General features: G+C 40.2%; 1 protein-coding gene across 1 annotated transcript; it reads right to left on the bottom strand.

The window, feature by feature from the left end:
- Positions 1-6,532: 6,532 nt before the first annotated feature.
- On the bottom strand, positions 6,533-24,799 carry LONRF1 (LON peptidase N-terminal domain and ring finger 1). The gene is made up of 12 exons (XM_063157222.1): positions 24,195-24,799; positions 18,027-18,145; positions 16,170-16,292; positions 15,429-15,575; positions 14,681-14,918; positions 14,499-14,589; positions 13,528-13,642; positions 12,873-12,994; positions 11,123-11,281; positions 10,853-11,015; positions 10,351-10,500; positions 6,533-7,780 (listed from the first exon to the last, which is right to left on the bottom strand). Exons 1-12 carry the CDS (start codon positions 24,790-24,792, stop codon positions 7,622-7,624), a joined length of 2,184 nt encoding a protein of 727 aa, XP_063013292.1. The 5' UTR covers positions 24,793-24,799; the 3' UTR covers positions 6,533-7,621.
- Between the last annotated feature and the right edge of the window lie 173 nt (positions 24,800-24,972).

The raw sequence follows: 24,972 nt of genomic DNA, 5'->3' as shown, positions 1-24,972 counted from the left end.
TGCAGGATTTTTTTAGCAAGCAAGCTATTTACCAAGTTAGTACTGGCCGAGGCACATCTGAAAGCAGGCCAACAGTGCTCCTGACAAGACACTGATGTTAACTTCAGCTAGCAGGAGAATTAATGGGTGAGGAGTCCATGCTCTTTTGTTGGCTTGGATGAGTGAGTTGGATCATCTTATCTTGTAATCAGACAAGCACCAGAGCCAACAATTGTAAAGGCGATTGCGGCATTTCTTCCTCCTGGAGGCCGCAGTCGGCTCACTCAGCTGCACAACAATAGCCAGCCTGAGGCTGAAGTTACACAACCGGTGAAGGTGTTATTTCCTATTCGGCCCTACCCAGACTACACTGGGTGTTGGCTCTGAGGGGTAATCAACCTGACGAGCTTACTAACGACCTGACCAGCCCAGCACCCTGCTGGGATACACAACTGCAGGAGCCACTGGTGTCTCCAGCCCATAGTGCTGTGCTGTCTGCAGTCTTCCCCTGTGCAATAGCAATTAGTAATAGATGATGATTTGAGTATTAACACCTGAAATACTGTTTGGTCTCTAGATACTTTACTCACATTACTTTAACCGGGATTCTACCAACTTCATTTGTAAAATTGTGCCAATTTACGTGAGGCATGAGCATGCTAAGTGGTTTAGTTGCCATAGAGATGGTCATTCTTCAGCTTTTGGATGGGGTGTGTTGTTTGGGGGTTTTTTTGTGCAGTCTGTATTGAACTTTCTACTTGCAAATCCTTGCTTGAGCAGTTGCCTTGCAAAGAAGCACCAGGACACAGCAGCTGACATTAACAGTGTGCTGCTGTGATCAGCAGACAAAACCTGCAAAGTCTGTCACCTCTGCAAGGATTCTCTGTAGCTGCCCTAGATGTCAGCTGTTTAGTCTACCTGTAACTTCTTCACAAAGCTTTTGCTGTGGAATGAAAATACTTCCCTTTGATTTGGCATTCCAACTATTACGTTAATGCAATAAACTGAAAATTGCTCCAGCCAGAAATTGCTCTTGTAGCACTTGTGCTTTTTTGATCCAATTTTAAAAACAATCCTAACAAATTCTTGAATAAAAAAGTGCTTTTATCTTGACAGAAATTATTGTGTTAGAGCAGTTAATGAAGTTTATTTGTATTTGGTGAATTGAGTTGAAATGCCTGTAATGAAGGTCTTTTAAGCACTGCTGTGGAATTAGGACCCTGAATTAAATCATGTCCTAGTTAGCAGTTACCTGCTTAACAGTAAAAGTTCTTCAAAGATATCAGCAAAGAACTGTTTGGACTTAGCAGAGGGAAGTGCTGACAGCAGAACTTCTTTTACATCCTGCACTGCTTCAGGTACAGGTGAATGGCAGCTGATGCTCAGCCTTGCTAACATTATTTCATTTCCACAAAAAAAACATACCCAAAGAACCTCCATTTTGTAAAAGTGAGGGAAAAATCAGCCATGGCTCCCACAGGTTTGTTCTCCATCCATACCTCAAAGGTTAAAGCATCTATCCAGAACACTGAAGTGTGTTTTTAACATCTGCTAACATCTGTGGGGAGCTGTAAAAGTGAATTGAAGGCCTAGGAGAGAATCTGCTCTAGACTTCTTGGGGACAGCATTAAGGCAGTCTCTGTTTTAAAGGAATTCATACCCAAAAATAAATCATGATTGTTCTTGCACTGGAGTGCACATTTGGACCTTTTCTTGCAGCCTCAGTGACTTCTTTGGCACTGCAACTTAATTGTGAAATAGTGGTGAAAATTCTGAGCCATTTAAAATAAAATCAGGGATGGCCGTTGCACTACCACCACAGTTTGAATTGTGTTGCAGTTGGCATTTTCATCTATGCATTTTCAGATGACATGTCCTGTTCAAAACTTCCAAAAGCTTGACTGCTTTTTGGGCTGAGGCAAGAATAAAGTGTAAATGTTGGAATACTCAAGACTTGTTTCAAAGTATGTACTAGAGGAGAAAGTTAAAAAAGTTTCATCGAGGGTTAATAAAAAAAACCCAAGAAAAACAACAACAAAAACCCCAATACAAACTAGGAATTTCCTGCAGAGCTGAAATGCCTCTGGAATTGTATTGCAGTCTCAGTTCCCAGATCCCTGTTCTACTTGTGAGCTAAATGTGTGCACTCACTGCTGCTGTGCACTGGCTACCTGGGTGAGAGGGACCCAAAGCCACTTAATCATCTACTTGTGCACTTTTGCAGAAGCATTTCAGATTTTAACAGGGCAAACCAGCCTCTTACTAATCATTCTTATCAGGATACACAAAATTAGTGTTCCAGTTGAGTCGTCAAAGCACATCTATCCACACAAAACCTAACATGCACTCTGCATGTTAGAACAGCCACCCTGATTGTAAGCAATTTGATCTCCTTGCTACTGGAGGAAAGGACAAAACATAACCTTACCCTCAATTCTTAGAAGGGTGCTTTAACCACCACAGGCATGCACAGATCTGTGGGAAGGGGAGATCGCGACCTCCCCTTTTCCCCCCACTGTCTCAGTTCGTTTCCTTGCCTCTAGAGCTTTGGGTTTCTGCCTTGGGAGTCTCATAGCAGGCCTCAGACAGGTCCTGTTATCTTTCTTCTCCATGAAATGTCAGTTCAGCTACGATGGGGAGCTTTCTGCAGGGCAGGATTTACTTCCTGAAGGGTATTCCCTGAGTGCAAAGGTGATGTTAGACAGACTTGTTTTTCCCTGTGCAAGGTAAAATTCAAAACTTCTTTAGGAAGGAATGAAGATGCATTTGCACAGAAGTTGGTAAAAGAATGAACTGTAACAGCTTCTCTCTCTCTCTCCCCTCCTGATGACAGATGTCATCACCAGTAGGAGGATATCTTCACAGGAAAATAGTACAGCAAACAATCTGCCAGAAGCCTAACAGATGCTTGTGAACATCAAACATTAAGTTCGAGTCTTTTTCAATGACAGAGCTTTCTACAGAAAAGAATGGGCTGTCCGTTCACTTGGTGCTTCCCAGACTCCAGGATTTCATCCAGCAGGCAGCTGAAGCATCTGGTGAACAGGTCTGATATGCTGGCAGAGGAAAGAGGATGGGCTGTGGTCCCTACAAGGAACCCTCAGTCAGAATCAAGTGAGGGCTGATGCAAGAGAGGAAAAAAAGAAGGAAGAAAACAAGAAAAAAAGAAACACTGCCCCTCCCCTTACAGCACTGTCAGGGAGAAGCCAGTAGCCCACTTTGCCCCTCCTATAGCCCTTTTATGCTGAGAAAAATATTCTGACAGACCAGAAAGCTCTTGAGCACAAGGAACTAACACTCACTCAAATAGACAGTATAATTAAGATGCCAAGCTCCAGAGAACTTGTTTGGATTGGAAAGTGACTGTATTTGTCTTAGTTCCCTTTTCTAACACTAAACATCTACTAAATGGCCAGTTTCATAGCTAGTACAAGTTCATATTCAGTATGCTTTGAAAGTTATTTCCAAGATAGGACATCCTTCCAACTTACCAAACAAAACCAAACCCCTCAACTAGAATTGTGAAGACTTCCTTACCAACCACTTCCTCTATAACACTCAAAACATTTTGTCCTAGAGCCTCTCATATGCTCTTAGGCATTTCTGACTCAGATTTAACTACATCACTTCTATAATCAAGAGTGGATTTTTTAAAAATCCATGGTGAAATCCTGCTATTTGTCTTTGATTGTGAAAGCAGTTGCAGTCATGAGCAGACAGGAAAGCATAACTTCACAAAAAAAAGGGTCAAGAGACTATTTTGTTTTGCTTTGGTAAAGGCCTTAGAATATCTTAAATCCTATGATTAAACATTGCACAGCTTTAGGGTTTTTGGGTTTTTTAATTGTAGAAAAGTGCATAAATGAAAGGATAATGGATGGATTGCAGCGTGATACCATGGATACTATCTTCCTTAAACAGGTACTTCACCTACTAAGTGGAAACCTTTCCCATTATAAATCCAGCTGTAGATAGCCAGGTACTGAACAAACATCACAGCCTTGGTGAGGTGCAGGCCAGGTGTGCTTTGGCTACTACTCCTGACAGTGCTCAAGGCAGCCAACCATTCTCTGGGAACTGTCCCTGCCCCAGTGCAGGTGAGCAGAGCCTGATGGTGTGGGGCTCCCTCATGCTGCTCCCCAGGGCTCAGTGTGCAGGTAATTCTACCCTACCATACTGTCTCATTTGTAATTAATTCAAGTGAGAGTCTGAAGCACAAGTTGAGTATCTAGCAGATATTTACCCCACCCCACACATACTGATGCAGAGCTACAAGGAAGGGGTTAGATCACCTAAAAAAACCAAAAAGATGACCAAGTTTTGTAAAGCATATAGCAATGTTTGAATCTGGCCTCATCTTTCATGGGGTTCAGAGCAACATCTTTCTACTGATGTTCTAACATCACTCCCATCAACATATCTTACAGTCATCTTTGCACATTTTCCTTAAAGAAACTTAGGGCCAGTAAAAGGCCCACAAAGAAACCATTTGCTTGAATTAATGTGACAAATACTTGCCAATTGCCAAAATAAAAATCAGGTTAGATGGAGAAATATGAAGTTGCCATTTCATAGAAGAAACGAAAGTTTCTAAACAAAATGTTCATCAGTGCTGATCCAGAGCAGCAAGCTGTTACAAGAAATGATGTTTGGTAAAAGGCTGGAGGTATATTAATCATAAATTAGGAATTTTAGTGAGATCTCTGGCCATAATTAAAAAAACTGGGAAGAAGTCCTTGCCAAAATACACATCACTTCCAGGCAGGTATTTCTGAGTATGGTGACTCCACCCCATCACAGTGAGGTTTATGAGCTCTCTCATATTAACATACACACACATCCAATTCACTGTATAGCTATTTATAGAACACCAATCTTATGAGACACATCGAATTGTGTTCTCCTGCTTACACAAAGAACATTTCTACACCAACCAATCAATCTTATGACTGAACAAAGAAAGCACAATCTCATAAATAAGGTGCCCCAACAGTAACTTAGGGCAGTTCTTGCTGGCTGGCCCAGGAGTGCTGCCCAGCAAAGGAGACTCCCTTAAGTCTTGAGGGTGACTCCTGAGAGGTTGACTCTTTTGTTGACTGTTGCTCATCATCAGGTAAGACTAATCATTCATGGTATTGTACCTTTCCTACATAGGAAGTGAGTTTTCTCCAAGTGTAGATCACCTGCATTCCATTCAGGCTTAATTACATAGATTTTGAACCTTACTACAACAATATAAGGTGATCAACTTTGTCCTTAGCCAGCTGTTGTTTAATTGTTTGATAGCTAAAGAATCCATGCTGTGTGATGGGGAAGGGGAGGGGAAGAAAATTTAAAGAGTAACTGTAAGAAAGTACTCCCCAAATTCAAAATACAATGTACAAAGTACAGCATGGTACTCTTTCCAACCTATTTACTGAAAGGGCTTTGCAAACATTGAGTTTGTTGTTCTGCCCCACTGTAACTGCACAAAATGACACCATCTGGTATAAAATATTCACTTAAAAATTCCAATTTGAGAAACCTCTTAAAAATCTTTCATCTCCAATCTCAATTTTCTATCATTCCCAAGAGCACCTATAATAATCACATCAGTGGAATGGTTACTGAAGATTGGTTACTTATCATTAGCCTTAATGCCACATTTGTTAAACACAGTAAATTTGCTTTTTTGTATTGTAGTTGTTTTTCTTCAATAAAGTTTTGCCTTACATAGTTTATACAATTCCAGAAGTAAAACTCCTTCATGCACAGGGCAGTGCAACCCAATTGACACTTGAATTTTTACTGTATTAAGAAGTCATGGGAGCTTATAAAGACACTTAAAAGCCACATCTTTCAGCAGACTAGGGAATACTCAATTTCCAACTCAAGCTCTTGGCAAGAATGAAAAAAAAAAAATTAGCATTAGTTTATTTGGGTATTTCAGGCTTGCCTACAGGAACTTTTTAGACTGCCAAGGAAAAAAAATCCTGCCACCTGCATTCTTAAGAAGATCATGGTGGGTGATACAAAGATTACAGTTCTAAGGGTATAGCATACAGAAGTGAAAAAATAGAGGAGTCCCCTTCTTAGGAAAATAAAGCTTTCCAAATATTCAACCAGGACTTTAGTCATACCCTAAAGAGGAAATTTACCCTGGCTAGAAACTGATACTGCAAGATGACCCAGCAGATTTCAGGCTGCCTGTAATATCTCCAGCCTTGAACTCCAGAAGAGAACAAGGCCAGAGTATCTGACTAGCAAGTCAGTGAAACACCTCACTGCTCTGCAAGGACAGTTCCCTACAACTTTGAAGTTTTGTAAAATGCCAGCTTCATACGTGATTTAAACAAAGTAGAAATAAAAGCAGGACACCAGGAAAAACCTGTCTGACCAATATTCAGTCTGAGACAGGTACTATAATCAGAAACAGATTATGAACATACCTGTTATGTCATGAAGTGCTCACAACCTTAATGTAGGTTAAACAGCAGCTTCTGGATTTACTTAAGATCCCAGAGTAGAAGCATATGGAAAAGCAAAGTGATTTTAAGTTTCTGACAAAGTTAAAAATATTACAAACTTTTAGCTTTTATTGAAAATTAAATATATTAGCAAAAGCAAGATTTAAGAAATATTTTACAAATGATTTACATACAAGAAAGCCAGTATCAGACATATTCACAAATATGCAAACCTTTAATTACAAAAAGTACCTATTGGCAGCATGATGCTAACCTTGCCACTGCAGTGTGCTCTACTATTTATATGAATAAGGCATAGAACTCACATTTGCACCAACTTAAAAAGTTCAAATAAAACTTTAAGCTTTTGACTCCTGGATGCACAATCCCCGATAGACACACGCACGCGCACACTTGACACTTCTTCTTCTAAGCTCTACAAACTAAGTGTGTGCTCTGGAAGAACAGCCTGAAAAGCCCAGTAGAAATGTAACTGGTACTAGCATTTAGATTTCAGTTTCCACTTTAAAATGTACAGGCCTAGGTATGTAAACCATATTCACAGTTTAAGTATTTTTAGACAGAAGTACCTGTTTTTCTGCATTTGTTCCTTAAAATTGGCTCTCAGTTCAGCATACAGTTCGTGTCACCTGTTTTGTGATGCATACATTTACAAGATAACTTAGAAAAAATCTGTGCCATATTCATGGTCAAGTTAGTTAAACAAGAGTAGTAATATCCAACTGTGACATTCAATACTATATTTCAAATATTTGTGCAAACAGCAAAGAAACAGTTGTTTGAGGCAAACATTTGCAAAACCTTTATTACCTCCTCAATGTTGTAAACTTGGATTGTCAGCCTTAAGTCCTGCACTTCCACAGCTTAGAAAAGTCAATTCCTAAAATGATCAAGTCTCAAAAAGGTTCTTTTCTACATAGTGCAAATTTTAATGTAGATAACGTGAAAAACGTATCTAGCTGGATTGATTTTGTGCAATAGTCAGTGGTCTTCTCTCATAGTTGAAGAAAGCGTGCATCCAATGAACCATGGGGTTCAGGAAGCCACAAAGGTGGAGAGAAAAAACAGCTCCATTACACTTCTCAAACCAGTGCTAGATGTGCAAAGGCAGCAAAAATTCCAGCTGCTACTACAACCAGAACAGAGTAACTTTTCAGGAAGACCCAGGCGGTTAGTCACTTTGACTGGTCTCTAGAAAAATAGGTGAGGATATGTTGGATTTTTATCAGACGGTCTTTTAAAGACATCATGGAGAGAACTGACAGCTGGTATCTGGGGTCTACTGGGAGAACAGCTAGAAGCCACCAACACCAAGCAGGACCATTGGGCATTGCCTAGAAATAAAACATAAGCTGGTTACCAATAACCAATGTCATATAGTTGACTACAATAAAGATATCAAAAGACAAAGTCATCAATGACCAAGACTACTTTAAAGTTTGATACTAACTAGAGAATTCCAGATCAATGAGATTAAAAGAGTGCTGAAAGGATCTCTTCTCTTAAACTGAGAAGTGAAGCAAAGTACACTTAAACTAAGCTTTAGAAAGCAATTATTTTTAAGACAACACAGGAAGCTCATAGATTCCGGGGAAAAGATGGCTAAGGATAGCCACCCAATGACAAATCTCTCTGATAAAAATTAAATCTAACACTTGTTATGCTATTCTTAAGGCTTGACTATTCTTGAAGCCTGATGTTTTCACTGTAATTACCTTTATTTGATGGACTTCTCTGTCACCTCCCAGTTCCACTCCCTTTCTCACTACCTTCTAAACAGAGCAGGACTACTTACTTAGTTTCTTCTAAGCAGTTAAAACTGTGACTTTTTCCTGTAGTTTAATTACCAACAGCAACCATTAGAGGTCAGGCCTTGAACTGGACTTAGTTCTCTTCAGCAGAGGTCCTACCACTGCAGAAACTATTACGTATATCAAATGATCTGCAAAATTGTTACTGGTAGTGGTACACCCCCAGATAACATTTCCTCACCTGCAGCCATTACCATACAGCTGATACATTTGTGTCCTATTATAAATCTCAGGTACACATACATAGTATTGCTACCCTGCTAATTATTCTGGTTCTGCACACGTATTCCTCTTTCCTAGTATGCTGTTTTAAATCTATTTTTTTTAAATTGTCCTAAAAATCCCTGCTGACCTCATGCACTGGCCTCTACAACATCTACAGTCCCGCGCAGACAGGTTAATGTGCTGAGATCCCACAGAACAGGGTGGCCAAAGCCCTGTACACTTTAAACCATCTAACAATATTGCAAAACTCCCAAAACCCTGTCATGTTAAATAATTTCTTATCATTACAGTCCTCTAATGATGTCCAAGTTACCTAAACCTAAGGTTTATGTACAGGACCTCATCACTAACAAAGGGGAAAGCCCTTAAGACCTCATCCCTTGGAGGCATGGGTACACAGGTATGTACAGAGACGCCGGTATTGGTGAGGTACCTGCTCAGTGTGTGGGACCTGCTCTGCTCGGGACTGCAACCACAGCACCTCCCTGAGGGCCCCACAGCTGACACCACACAACAGTGCCAGAACAACTCTCTGCACCAGCTAGGTAAAAACCTAAACTTTTGGAATGACAACTCACCTGTGACTTCACCAGGACCTAAAGAGTTGGACACTTTAAGGCCATTACTACCAAAAGGAAATGCTACCTCTGATAGTTTTTAAGTTGGTTTGTCACGTTCAAGTTGTAAGTTATAAATAATTAGCCTGTGGCATACCACCCAGTAAAATTGTGCCTTTGATAACTCCTAGATATGATCATAAAATTTTTGATAAGGTACACCAATAGCTAGAAAGATGAGGCTTGTCAAGTTTAGTGAAGAATTTCATTCTCCTTGTACCGTGTTTGCTGTCCCTTCTGCAAAGGATCCTGCAGAGGGATAATAAACATGGCTTTTATATTCTGAAAACAGAAAGGGGGAACTGTGATGGTGAAGAGCTGGACTGTGAGCCTCACAGACCCCTGACTTTAACCAGGTAAGCCTAGAGAGGGCACTGAGAGGAGGGATCAGGCTACAGAGTGTGTGCCAGAATTTCTGATGAGAATGCAAGCAGGAGCTGTTGGCCACTGAGCAGGGTGGTAACCAAACCTGAGCCAATCAGGTTCCAACATGGAGTGTTCTGAATAACCTGGGTAAGAGCTGCGCATGCCATTAAAGCTCCCTTTGGCACATGAACTTCCATGTTGTGCTGTCTCTCCATCTCCACTGAACACAACAGGTTAATATAGTTTCATAGGAGTACGCAGCAGATGGGTGAGGGACAAGCTCCCCTAAGATCCCAACCGACATCAAACTCTGCTTTGGAAAGCAAATCTTACGTATTTTTAAATGTTATTTTTCTACAGTCTCCACTCCCTCAGGATCTCACCTTCATTAATTGTTTATAATAACTATCAAGATAGATTGCTGCAGCTAGTTTCTTAAGAAACATGTGTCAAATGCTAGCCGCTGCAGCAGTTTATGGCATTAGCTCAGAAAGGAGGAACATGTTATTTGTGATTACCTCTGACAAAAGGTATCTGCCTGCACGTGGCAGATTCAGTTTCTTTACTTTCATAGGGAGAAAAGAGAGAGCTTTTTCACTTTGAATTCTAACAACTTTCACATACTAACAGTTTAACTGTTACAGGAACTTAAAGTGTTTTCAGTTTACTGGTTTTATTTCCACATCAGCATATCATCCATTCCTGGAGAAACTGCTGACCAGCAACAGAATTGCTTTTTGTTGCTCATTGTAAGAAAAACAAGGTCCAAGCCTTATTGTCTTTGAAGCTGGAGAAAAAAGTTTTTCTTTAATACTTAGCAGTTGGTAATAGGGCTTTTATTTTTAGAAATAAGCATCTAATAATGAATATTAAATGGTGTCCCACCTGTATATTTTCCTCCCTGTCAGGCATTGGTCCAAAGTGCTGAAGAATTTGAGTGCGAAATTTGTTTCTTAAGTTTTGGAACCAACTGCAGGCCTGATTGTACACAAAATTGTGAAGCTCTCTCAATTTCTTTAGTTCTTCATCAGCAACCTGTAGGAGGAAAGTTATGAAAGTATGATTAGTGATATAGAAACAATTAAGGGGTTTAAGCTAAAATCAAAAAACACTCAATTTCAACTATGTTTAGATACCCTTCTGGTGTTCTTCATAACCTTGATTACTATTGACTACATGGAAAAGAAGTATTGTGATATTTTTTAAAGTTACAGCTTCAAACTATTGTTGAAACAAAAACTATAATTTTCTTATTTGTTTTATAGGAATAAAAAAATTAAGCTAGTTTCTAATGATGCAAAAATATGAAAGAAAGCTTTCAAGAACAAATCAAGCAAAAATCTTGATATATTAATACTAGTAAGTATTTAGACATCATTCTGGATACCTTAACATCTTCCAAATATTCAATGTCTGCAGTGCAATAACCATCTTTCATCCCTCTCCGTAAAACTCTAAACCTCTTTCCACCAATTGTATCAACAACAGACCGTCCATCAGGCAGAAAATGAACGTTCCTAATTTGCAGCATGCAACCATAATCTGCAAAACTAAAGAAAGACCTTGTCAGTAATGCAATTACACACTTGTGAAAAGATGCTTTTTGTAATTAAAATGACAAATGAGATGGAAGCTTAGACTCATGTTGTAAACATACCCATTTTGAGAATCACTTATGCACATTCCAAACTGTTTAGTTCCAGTTTCCATACTCCTGCGAATCATGAGTCGGTATCTTGGCTCAAATACATGTAGAGGGCAAGGCACAGTAGGATATGCCATAGTGCAAACAAACATTGGAACATTCTTGGTCAAGCTTCAAGAGAACATAAAAAGAAATATACACCTTCAAAATCTGAACGTTGAGCTATGCCAAGACAATACATTTTGTCCAGTATGCCTGCTATGTTTGAGGTCATAAAGCATTCTTTTCAAAGTCAAAATATGTTGTAGAAACTTTCATGAATGATAAACCCACATGCCAGTAACAGTGGCTGAATACCTGTGTATTGATTTGTATACATTCTGGACAGTAAGACTCAGTGTTATCTAGGTAGTGAGTACCTAGTCAGTGAATGGAGGGCTCTGTTTTGGTTTGGAGGTGTCAGCTACTTTTTCATTTTTACTTTAGTGTGAGCTATAAAAGCAATTAAGCCCTCAGAGACACAGTTTTCCTGTAAGTAAAAAGATGTACTAGTAACTGCATGGTAGCTAGGTCACTATTTAGATTATCTTCTAGGAGGGACTCCAGATCACAAGATGCAATCCAGTGTATAATTTGCACCTTGCAATATGCCTCAGGCAGCGTAACTGAAAAACAAAGTATTTTTAAATCCTATTTTATCAAGTATGTATAGTTGATAGTAAGTACAATCAAGTTATCATTAAAACATTACTGGGTATTTAATTTTAATGCCTTTCAGAATATAAAGTGTAAATCTACTGGATGGATTCTGTTAAATAATTTGCATGAGCTGTTGTCTTAAATAGTTTTCCAACATTCACATCTACAGTACACGATGCTGTATGTATATTTGAAGAACTCACTGTGAGATAAACATGTTTATGTTAACTAAAAATTAACCATGTTTATGTTAACTAAAAATCTTGAACATTTCTTTAATTACATCTATCTGTGTAAGATTAATGTCTATCATGAATTGCTTTGCAAGAAATTCAAGTCTCTGAGACTCTGCAGTCATTGAAAACAATTTCATTAACAGCAGCAAAGCTGAAACCAAAGCTCCCTGACAGTGCATGCTGAAAGAGGAATGGAAGGGGAAACATGTTTCACAGAATCATAGAACAGCCTAGGTTGGAAGGGACCTTAGAGATCACCTACTTCCAACCCCTCTGCCGTGGGCAGGGACACCTTCCCCTAGATCAGGTTACTCAGAGCTTTGTCCAACCTGGCCTGACCAACCTAGTGACCTTCTATGATGGAGTTACAAGGGAAGGGCTACAGATGTCATTTTATCTGGAATTCTGTAAAGAACTTCCTCCTCAATGTCCTCTCCAAACTGGAGAGAGATGAATTTGATGGGTGGGCTGTTAAATGCATAATTAGGGTTGGAGGTTGCACCCAGAGGGTAGAGGCCAATGGGTCAGAGTTGCAGTGACCAGCAGGGTCCCTCAGGAGTCCATACTGGCACCAGCACTGTTTAATGTCTTCATCAATGACACAGAAAAAGGGACCCACTGCACCCTCAGCAAATTTGCTCATGACCCCAAGCTGAGTGCTGTGGTTGACACAACTGAACGACGGGATTATATCAAGAGGGACCTGGACAAGTTTCATAATCCTTGAGCCCATAATATACCACAAATAAAGACTATACAAATAATAAAACATTTCTAAAAAGGATTTCCAGACCAATTTCTCAAGTTTTTCAAGACAAGAAGCTTACTTGGAGTGTTCTGCAGTTTCTTCAGCATGAATTCTTTTTCTCTCAAATAATTCATCAGATAAGTATTTCATTATTAATTCTTCCAGCAGTTCTGTGATACTGTATTTTCTGCTTGCAAGGTACTGTAAACAATTAAAAAAAAAAATCTTTTCATGTATCTTAACAAAAGGCTTGAGAAAATGCAGCTTTTTTAATAAAAATATCATCTATGAAATGTGACAAAACTCATGAAAACTTACAGCTCTGAAGTTTTTATACCTCATTAATTAAAACCTAACTATACTGTAATATTTGAAAATTAGATTCTCTGTGTAAGTTCTTAGTGTCTGACAATTTAAATGTCTAACTCAGTTTGTATCTCTATGCTTACCACAGACAGAACTGATTTCCCAGAATATACAGCAATACCAATAAGAAAAGTGTAGAGAAATCCCAGAGAAGTTTAACTGAATAGATATCAAAGCTTACAAATATGTAGGATTGAATTACACCACTTAAGTAAACAGTCACAGAGACAAAACCTTTAAGACCCTGAGACCCTTTTCCATTCTAGCAGTAATCCACAGCCAAGCAAATCTAAGTTGTTGGGTTCAAGTGAAACAGCCTTTAAAATTATACAGTATTTGTATTTGTGAGCTTTACTGAGAAACAATACCTCTTTCAAGCTCTCCTTACAGAGTGGACACTGTGGAGCATGATCTAAACACCGTTCCAAACAACCTTTGCAAAAAGTATGTCCACAAGGGGTTGTTACTGGCTCAAAGAATAGCCTGAAACAAAATTACCACAAGTTAGTTGTCATGGCCAGTGTGCATTTTTCTAAAAATGTCAGTGATTAATCTCTTGTATTTTTAAGACTAGTTATACTCTAACAAAGTAAAGAAACAGTTAGTCCCAAGTCTCCTTATTCTACTTTTTCCTCTATACTGCAGTTTGTTTCCATTTACTGCAACACTCACTGTTTTGTTTTCTGATGAAGTTGGACACATTCCAGAACACTAGGTAACTAAATATTTAGCCCAATATACAAAGATTTTGGTCTCCCTACATAGAGATTCAGAATACACAAAATTATGTGATTCTTGGAGAAACTGGGTTGTTTTAACAGCAGTATTACATATTAATAGCGTAACAATGAATAGTTTAGTATACACCATATGTTTTATGGTATTTATTCTGAAAATCAAGATTATTAAGTAAGAGTTTTCAAACACATCAGCTACATTTAAGTGGACTAACATTCTGAAGCATCTATGTCTCCCAGACAAATACAAGGTTCACAATACAAGGCTATGCTTCTAAACATTAAAATAAGTTTTCCCAAAATAAGTTTTATTGACTGAAGAACCCCTAACATTTAACCACAAAAGATCCTGTCCTTTGATGGTGACCAGTTAACACTGCCAAGTTTAACTAAAAGGGCAGCTTGATTAAAATAGTCCTACAGTATATAGCATTGTAGCAGGTGACATTTAAATACACATTTAAGTGCAGGGATAGGGAAAAGCTGCAAATTATTGACTGATATCAGAACTCGTAACAATTTACAAGTACCTCAGTTTGTACATGTAACAGATATGCAGCCAAGCATCTGTAACTAATATTGAATCAGGGACAAAATCTTACCTCATACATAGAGAGCACTCAAAATCTGATACATCAATCAAATCTCCTGGGATTGTTCCAAAAGCCAGTGTCATGTCCCTTTTTGTACTTTCTAAGGAAAAAGAGGACAAGATGCTTCAAACAAAGGCACGAGGCACTAAATACTTTAAATTTCACAGTAAGTGCAGTAAGTGATTGTTTACCTCCTTGCTTTTTGTGTTTGTTTCTTCCATCTTCACATACAACTGTATCCTGTTCTGAAAAGGAAAGCTTTCTTTTTAACAAAGCACCTTTTCCTTGGCCAGAGAGAAGGGGTTCAGAAGACACTCTCTTTAAGCCATCTTCCTTGGCAAGGTCTTTTGTTGAGTTAAGAGCATGGGCAGACTGTGCACGATTTAAGCCTCCACTCACAGGCTCCAGTACATCTGATCCTCCTAAACTCTGTAACAATAAGATGAACCAAACTATATTTTAAGAGTGACACTAATCTAAGTATGTGAGACGTGATTGTGCAAAGATATATAAGCAAAACTGGTATTCACAGTTAGTGGGTACCTATTAGTTAACTAGAAAAATTTCTAAGTCAACACAGTATTCAAATTTGCTTAGCATTAACAATTCAAAAATCTTCACCCACTTCAAACAAAACAAAAATTGTATTTCATCTGCTTAAAAATATAGAAAAATTGTATTTCTCTTTTTTGAAGTCTCCAATATCAAACTTCAGTACCTTCTAATACTGTATTTATTACTCATTCTAGTGAAGTAGAATGAGGAGTTGTAACACTACAAATGAAAATAAATTACTTCTAAACCCTGCTTCTTTTCCTCCAATTTAGCCAATTACACAAAAATAGTATTTACACTGGAAAGTGTGACAAATCGGGGTATCAGTACATCTGATGTATATAGATCAGTCAAAGACAGAAATTATTTTAGAGATTTTGTTACCTGTGGAGGACAAAGCTGTAAGTTGCAGTAAGATGCAGTCACCTCAGAACCAAGTATAAAAGGTTTATTTCTAATATGGGCTGAATTCCAAGCAGATTCCTTCAGACTCTCACCTAACTTCTCTGGCGACAAAACATCACACAATATCTAGAAAAACCAGCTCAATGTTAATAACAATGAAAAAGAATCCAGACATACCTTTGTTATAAATTTACGTATCAAAAACTAAGAAGGTAATCTGCATGAAGTTATTCTCACGAACAGATCTTTATTCAAGCAGTAACTGGCAGAGTTGAAAACAAACAGAAACCTACACAGCTACATTGCTAGAAAAGAAATTTATCTAGAAATCTTTTCTACTACAAGTCAAACATAATTAGACATTATCAATTCATTACTATGCAGCTTTTCAATATAAATTTTTATTATCACAGAAAAAACTCTTGTGCTCCAGGCACAGAGGGTTTCGACTTGGAAAATGTCACTTGTTGCCTGCTTTCCAGTTTTCTACATATTCACTTAGTAACTTCCAATGCATATGTACTTTTCAAGATGTATGTAAAACATGTACATTGGGACTAAGTCTTTGATGTAGTATGATTTAAGAAATATCTTAAAAGGAATCTGCCTGAACATTTCCTGTATGTAATGAAGGTATTAGATGCACAAAGTCTATCATAATGAGAGTTTCATAAAGGAGTCAAATCAGAGATGAGAATCCAGTATCATAAATAAAATTACCTTTTCTACTTTTAGCTTGGCTGGAAGAAAGTCCTCATCAAGGGCTAAGCACTGTAGAAATAGTTGTAAGGCATCTCCTACAAAGCCAGAGTCTTGCAGAACTTTTCCTTTCTGAAAGTAGACCTGAGAAACAGATACCACAAAGACATTTGTAGAGAATAGGGAGAACTGCAGTATTGACCTTATAGGCATTGCAACAATGTTAGAATTAGAACCTGCCATGACAGAAAGAATGCAGCTGTAACAAATTTGAGCTGTGCACAGTGTGTGATCCATATCCCTTGTCTAACTCACATCCATTACAGTGTTTGAAAAGAGTCATGGGATAGGATGGTGTGAGTCTTCTTCAGTTAACTTGTTTTGTCTTACATAAAGGGTTAAAAACCTCTCTAGTGCTGAATTCACAGCCCTTAATTTCCGTCTTCTGTGAGACTTTGGAGAGGAAGAAGAAGGACAGGAGATGCAAATTATTACATAACCTCACACAACAGCTTACAGAATGTTTTTTGCCCTATCTTTCATTAAAAGCCTGATGGTTCCACCTTTCAGAACGGTGAATGCAAATAAAACAATCCACACAACTGTTCACCTCTTACATACATCTCAATCTATATTCTTATAACAAAACAATGCACTCTCAGAATTAATTGCTTTTTCCAACTATATTTTATGCTTGAACACTAGGCACCAGCTAGGGAAAAAAATAATAAAAATCTGTGTATTGTTTTCCTTGAAAGAAAAAAACAGGGAGGAAAGACTACCGGATTTTGTGGAGCCTACTCAAAAGTAGATGACATTGGAACTAAGAACTTAGCTTTTAAAAGTTGCACTGACAGTAATAGAAAAAGTTAGATAGAACCAACAGGTATAAAAAAAAGTTAAGACAATATATCTATTTGTATATAGGAATTTGGATAATGGACCAGAAACTAAACTTAAAAACAAACAAACAACCAAACAAAAACCCCTCAACAAAACAAAACAATCAAAAACTACTCTACCAAAGCCCAGAATGCAGCTTCTACAGAATGACTGACAGTATGAACAATAACATCTGTTCAACAAGACTGTCAGATGAGGACACACATCCTCTTTGACTGAGTTGGGCACTTTGCTTTTAGATGAATTCTGAAGAAGGGAAGTTTGCTAGTCCTCCTCTTACAGACAGTTTATTTTTCTACAGAGGTTAAGGATTGTTACAGGAATCCATCCATCTAACCAAGCTCACTTAAGTGAAGTGACACTTCTTTCCAAACATACAGAATAAAGTAGACAATACTGTCACCACTGAGAAGTGAAAAGCAGGAGGCTGCATGAATTTGCAGTAGCCAAGGAATTGCTGAACACAGGGGAAGACAACACAGCTGCAGTTATCTCCCTTTGTGTGGCAAGATCATGCTGCTCCTGCTGAGTTCAGAGTTAAGACAGTGCAACAACAAGCATTCTGAAGACCACAGACTCCACAGCTGCCCGTATTACTTGCAAAGCTCAGTTCCCACTGAGTTTATTTAGGCTTTTTGAAGATAAACTTTCCAAGCTAAAACAGCAAAGTGTCCCTCTGTTAACAAAAATTAACAACTAAACAAAACAAGCCCCAAAGCCCAGCTGTTACAGGTTACATCACCATGAACTATTCCAACTCAGTGTATTAGCCAACCAGCCCTAACCTGCCCTACTCATCAGGAGCCTGTCTCATACAAGTTAACTATTTTAAAGATGACGTTTAGCATTTTGCATGTCTTAAGAGACAACATTTAAAGCAGCTGGCTTAGGTTTTTAAAACAATGCAATTACAATCTGGAAGTTAATAATTTTACAAACACAATACTGAAAAACGATGAGTTTATACCAGCTTACCTCTGGCCAATTTGGCATTTTGGAAATAACAAAATTTAGATCTTCTATGGCTGTTTTATATTCTTGGAGGCCAACATATGACTCAGCTCTGTAAATTCTTAGCATCAAGTCACTGGAATCTGCAGACAGAAATTAGGTAAAATCTTTTAAAAATCAAAATTTTGTAATTTTTAATTAAATTTGCTTTCATAGTGATATGTCATAATTACAATTTCTTGTACAAATACTTCCAAAATTAGTGGAGTACTTCTCCCTCACTCCCTAGTGTTTGGTTAATAAAAGTGGCAGTAACTCCCAGTTCATGTCTTGTAAGCTAAGGAAGAAATTTTGGATCCTGATGAATCTTGCAGCATCAAGAAAATTTATTTTCAAATATTGAACAGAGAGGCTCACAAAGCACTGCTCAGTACTGCTGGGACAACAAAAATTGAGGACTAAGTAAACTCTATCTTCACAATATATCCAATCAAAACCACAGAAACCTGGGAATTCACCACACTTGTATTAAAAGCTTAAGCATTACAAAGTTTGCTTTCAAATACCCAAGTTTTTTCTGCAGACAGCAATTTGTTTTTATAGTGCCTGACCCCTTCTGACTATGGCTGGAGATGCCACTTTCACAGTGGCATCTGTCTGGGAGGTACCAGAACCAGGCCTTATCACTATGTGATAAAACAGCCAATTCCAGAAAGCCTTTAGCACCAGCTGGCAGCCCTGTTGAAAGCAGCTGTAGTAGTGGAACTTCTAGAGCGGGAAGAAAGCAGAATGTGTCAAGTAAGGACAAGTTCCCATGTCCAACTTATAGCACTTTGCACTTTCAGTACAGCAACCTCTAAATGGGAAGGACACCCATCTCCTTGCCACTAAAACCATGGTTTTGTAACACAACTAACTGCAGTTGCTGCTTGGAAAAAATGCCAGAACACTGTTTTGATCTTAAGAGTTTTTTTAAATAGACCTGGTTTTCATTGAATGAGATAAACTAGTCAAAGGTTGGTCTACTGTAAACAACACTAAAATAAAATAGTTCGTTTAGTTTGTTTCAAAAAAGGCTTTCTTGAAGGCTATCATTTCAATTTAATATTCTTAGTTTGTTCTAGTGTAAGTTCTCATAAATTTCCAACATTAGCCTGTTGTACAGTTAGAAGGCATCCCGGCCGACGTTCCCATAGACTACAACACACTGCTTTGTATTTAGATTCACAATGCTACATGTGAAAAGATCCTAAAGTAAAAGTAAGGGCTAAGAAAATCAGAGAAGAATTCATTTAGCTGAAACAAGAGTGTCTTCCTGATTAGTCTTTCTTTTGAGTCGACCGTTCTCCCTCAAACATAAATATTGCCAAATGCGGTTTGTTTCATTTTCTCATTTGACATAATAAAATGGTTGTTTTAACCGAAGTCTGGGAAACTCTCTTTGTCTGAGTAAAACACTAATTCTGTGAGCAGAACAACTCTGATTTCCTGTGGCTGTGCTTTGTGACTGCTATAGCCTAGCAAGGTGAGAGCTCAGATTAAACTCTTCAGACAGCTTTTCGTGTTGTATTTGACTCTTCGGTGTCCAACAGAGCTGGTAGCAAATCACACTCCTTTGTTCAGAGGCAACAGTAAGTGCAGGTCTTTGTTCTCTGATAAGCTGCCTATTTGCACAGAATGAGAGGAAGCTCATCTGTTTCAGACTTTCAAGTGCAGAACATGACCTGAGGAACTCCAAGCCTTTTTTCCTAGAGGGAAAATGAGGGCTAATTCAAAGATAAAAATGTGAGTTCAAGTCTACAGCGGGTGAGCACTTTACCCACTTCTTTTTCCCAAGAGAAAAGCATGATTCTAACTGAACTAGTACAAAACAAAGTTTAGCTGAGATCCCAACTCTGCTGCTGAACATACAAACAGTCATTGAATGATCAATAGATATGACAAACTGGGTCTGAATATTCATTCAGAAGACCAAAAGTAGATGATTACTAGTAGTGTTTCTCAGGGCTTAGTACTGGGGCCAGTCCTTTAAATACCTTCATCCACGATCTAGACAAGGGGATCAAGTGTACCAAAAGTTCACAAATGACACAGATGGAAGGGAGTGCTGACCTGCTGGAGGGCAGGAAGCTTCTGCAGGGGGATCTGGGCAGACTCAATCAATGGGCCAAAGCTATTGGTATGAGGTTCAGCAAGGCCAAGCACCAGGTCCTGCACTGTGGTCACAACAAGCCCCTGCTGTGCTACGGGCTGGGGTAAAAGTGGCTGGAAAGCTGCTCAGTGGCAAAAGCCCGGGGAATGCTGTTTGACAGCAGCTGAATATGAACCAGTGTGTGCTCAGGTGGCCAAGAAAGCCAAAGACATCCTGGCCTGTATAAGGATTAGTGAGGCCAGCAGGATCAGGATTGTCCCCCTGTGCTCAGCACTGATGAGGACATGCCTTGAATTCTGTGTCCAGTTCTGAGCCCCTCACTACAAGAAGGACATTGAGGTGCTGGAGTGAGTCCAGGGAAGGGCAGTGGAGCTGGTGAAGGCTCTGGAGCACAAGCTGATAAGAAAGGTTGAGTTCAGCCTGGAGAAAAGCAGGCTCAGGTGGGACCCTATCACTCTTTACAATTACCTGAAAAGAGGCTGTAGACAGTTGTGGGGGGTTGGCTGTCTCTTCTCCCGGGTGACAAGCAACATAATGAGAGGAAATAGTGCCAAGGGAGGTTTAGTATGGGTACAGGGAATTGTTTTTCACTGAAAGGGCTGTGGAGCACGGGAACAGACTGCCACAGCAGTGGTGGAGACACCATCCCTGGTGGGATTTAAAAGATATGTAGATTTGGCACTTAGGGACATGGTCTAGTGATAGACTCAGCACTGCTGGACTAGTGGTTGGACTTAATGATTTGAGAGGTCTTTTCCAACCTAAACAATTTTCTGGTTTTATCTAAATTTATAGATCCATTTTTTAGCCACAATTTAATTTCTAGGCTTTGTTACAATGAAAAAACAATTTTGCTGTTTCAGCAAGTATTTTAATGTTTTTAAACTAAAGAGAGGATGCAAACTAATTTTCAATCTTTGGCCCAAAGACAGCAGAAACATAACTAGTTCTTGAACTTCTCTTGATATTTCAGTGACCAAATATATTGTAAATACAGAAATCATTCACTTCTAGCATCCCAAAGACAAATTATTTTAACAAAAAAAAATGCACCAAGTATTTGCAGCATAGAGCTGTACCAACTGTTATTATTACATTAATAGGAAACTATACAAAGGTGTACACAAAAGAACACATTCAATGTGCATTCTTGAGTTTTATATTACTTCCAAAGCATCTGCTCTTACAGTAAGTATAAACATACTAATAAATGGACCACCTCTAATCTGATTCTGTATGCTTTTTATATGGTTCTTACTACGCCAAATTCTTCAAAATAGAAGACATGCACATCAAAAACACTGCGTAGAAATACTTTTGGACACAGTATTTTTTAACATGGTACGACAGGGCCACCCTAATAATCAGAGCTGGAACACACAACGCTTAAGAAAGAGCCAAAAGAACTGGGCTTATTTAGCAGAAAGTAATTCCTGAAAGCATTGGAAGAGCACAACAGCTTTTCAGAATCCAAAAGTGGGTTACCTAGAAGACTCTACTGAAGTACGCAGTGAAAAAACAAAAGAGACAATGGTTATAAACCAAAACAATGGCAGTTCAGACCTAATACAAGGAAAAGGTTTTCCACTATGAGGATAATTAACCTTTGAGCAGGTCACCCAGAGAGGCTGTGGAATTGTCAGCCTGTAGATTTTCATGATCCAGCTGTACAAAACCTTAAGCAAACTGCTCTGATCACAGTATTTGTTCTGCTTAAACAGGAGACTGATTGCTCAACAGATCTCCAGAAGGAATGAGTGAGATTCAGACCAAATTCAACCCTTTCGTGGTGTGTTTCAGGACACTTGATTACGGCCAAGCTGTGCTTGTATTTTAATTCAAGACATCTCCTTTAACTAAGCTACTTCATTTCAACTCCTGCAAGGAATATACTAACTATATGAATGTTACCATTCCTTATGGTTTTTTAAAGTCACTTTTGCACAATAGCAAATATGACTCTTTCCAATGTTTCAGAAACAGAAGTTACGAAAAGATGCCATTTGAGCAGAGGTTAAGCATCAATGACTTATATAGGATATCAGACTTATGTTTATCACAACCTTTTAACTACGTGCATTAAAAAGAAACAGATGAAGCAGCAGTAAAGAAGCGCTGAAACAGAACATGAATGACTTTAAACATTAATACATTTCTTATGCTACATCTTTTCCATCTCTAAGGGTTCTCAAAAATCATGGTCTGAAGGAAGATGGAAAGTATACCAGCAGCTATTAATTTATCTGTTGGCCTGGAATCATCTTCAATTTGTAGTTGTGAATCCACACTTCTAAATGCACATTTAATGTACGTCTCCACTCCGACTTCCAAATTATTTCAGTATCTTTTCCAGAATATTGATAATTCTCAGGATTGGAGACACAGGAAAGAATTATACAATGGACCTTAAACTGAGCTTCTAGCATTTAATTCTAGCACATATACTAAATTTGAATAATAAAATTTTGAATAAGCATCACAACTGGTAAGTATACACAAATTTTAAACCCATTTTGAAGCCAAAATGGAAGATGTAGATTCACATAAAGAATAATCAAAGTTCTTTCCCCATAAATAGTTAAATAATATTCCTAAAACCATAAAAGAAAGATTAACAAAAAAGATTAACAAAAACTGTGTAATTATTTTACTCTTTTATTCTTTTAAAACAGTGTTAAAACATGAAACAGGAGCCCTGTAAACATATGTGATCCATACTGGATTCAGTTTTATCCTGAAAACTACTGAGATTTCTTTGTGACCTGTAGGAGTCAAAGTTGTACTTCAGAAAGAAGTCTGCATCTTACAGTTTCAAGATTTAAAATCCATCCTGTATCCTACACTTTGGAAATACCCTGGCAAATAAAGCAGAATTGATAGCCAAAACTGAACCCCTGAAAATTAGGTTGCCAGAACGCATATAGAATAGATCTTCGACTTAATCCCACCTACATTGAGAACAGTTTATTCTGGAACTAGACCTAATGTATCTCCCCAGACTGGAAGGATTAGACTTATGCAAGCTTTTGGTTTTTTTTCCTCCACTACAGACAACTGTATAAACGTAATACACTTCGTTTGTAAAAATATTAATTTCTGAATTACTGAACAGAAAAAAAAAATCCTGGTACAATTCATAACAGAACCTCCCATGTCACCAGGTGTTAAAATCCATAGTCAAATTAAAACAACAAAGGAATCTCTCACTGGATCCAGGTAGGTGTATCAATCACACAAATATGACTCTCTCTACAAGGAGTAAACTTTGAAAAATTGAGTGTATCTGAAGAGTCCATGGTACCAGCCAGACACATATATTGCGAGGGATACAGGACAGCCCAAAAGGTAGAGCGCCTCTACCTCCCCTCTTTGGACCCTCTTCAACACTATATAAAACTCCAACCACACCCACCCATGATGTCACTGCCATTACACAACCTGTCCCCCTCCGTGCCTGTCTGCTTATGCAACTCGGCCCGGCCTGCTGGGAATTGTCTTGGTGACACTTAAAGACTGAAAATAGGTCTCTCTCTCAGGAAACAAGGTTAAATACACCAGCGGAATTTCTCTTTGCTCGCGCGCAGCGATTACCCAACATGAAACGAAGCAGAGCCCACAGCCTCTCTGTAAACAAGTCCAGCAGGAACGTGCGGGGGGAGACACGATGGAGCCCGTGCGGGACGCTCCCCACGCCTCCGGAGTAAGCACAAGCAGGTGTACCCCACTACCGGCCTGGGCGCTCTACCAAGCGCCGGGCAGCCGCACTCCCCTCCGCTCTCCCAGTGGAGAGCTTCCTCAAATCCCTTCAAACTCGAGAAAACTTCGGACGCTCTTCACCGGCCCGTGTCGGTCGCTGACGGTCCCGCATTCGGGCATAAGGGCACATCCACCGACTCCCCCGCACCCGCAGCCCCACCAGCCTGCCGCCCCGGGCTGCCAGCCCGTCCCGGTCCCGCCGGGACACGGGCGGCAGCGGCGGAGCCCGCGCGGCTCCGGCGGGCGGCACGGGCGCAGGAAGGGAGCGTTCCCCACAGCCTTACCTGCTCGCAGAGCCTGGTTGACGGCGCCCAGCGCCTCTCGGAAGCGGCCCTGGGTCAGCAGCTCCTCCAGCCGAGTCCCGGCCCTCGCCCTCTCGCACTCGCCCGGGAACCACTTCTCCGCCAGCCGGTTGAGGACGACGCTGGTGCGCAGCGGGGCCGCGGCCGTGCTGGTGCCCCCCGCCGGCAGCAGCCAGTCCCGGCAGCGGCGGCAGCGGGCCCGGAGCTCCCTGCGGAGGCAGCGGCGGCAATAGGTGTGCCCGCACGGGACGGTCACCGGCTCGCCCAGGAACCTCCCGCAGCCGCAGCAGCGCAGCGGCCCCTCGGCCCCGCGCTCCCGGCCCCGGCCCGGCCCCTGCCGCAGGCGGTAGTTCAGCACCAGGCAGTCCACGAGGGTCCCGAGGCGCTGGGCTCCGCCGAAGGGGCCGAGGCACAGCGACGCCAGGGACGCGCCCACCGCTTCCTTCAGGCGGCTCGCGGGCACCAGTCGCGCCAGCAGCAGCTCCCGCTCTTCGTCCGCCCCCTCGCCGGGGCCCCCGCTGCCGCCCGGCTCCGGCGGCAGCTCCGAGCCCACGGTGGCGGCGGGAGAGGACGCTGCCATCGGCTGCGCGGCTGCGGCGAAGGGGGTGTGGCGCTCCCGCTCCGGACGCCGGGATGGGCTCCGGGCTGGGCGCGGGCGGGGGGCGGGAGGAGGCGGGGGGAGGTTACAAAACACCGCTCCACGCGCGCGCCGCCAACGGCGCGGGGTCACGTGGGGGAGACGGGGCGGGCCCGTCCGGGA

The sequence above is a fragment of the Melospiza melodia genome, chromosome 5, assembly GCF_035770615.1.
Source record: "Melospiza melodia melodia isolate bMelMel2 chromosome 5, bMelMel2.pri, whole genome shotgun sequence".
Classification (NCBI taxonomy): domain Eukaryota; kingdom Metazoa; phylum Chordata; class Aves; order Passeriformes; family Passerellidae; genus Melospiza; species Melospiza melodia.
This window is presented reverse-complemented; position numbering and strand designations above follow the sequence as displayed.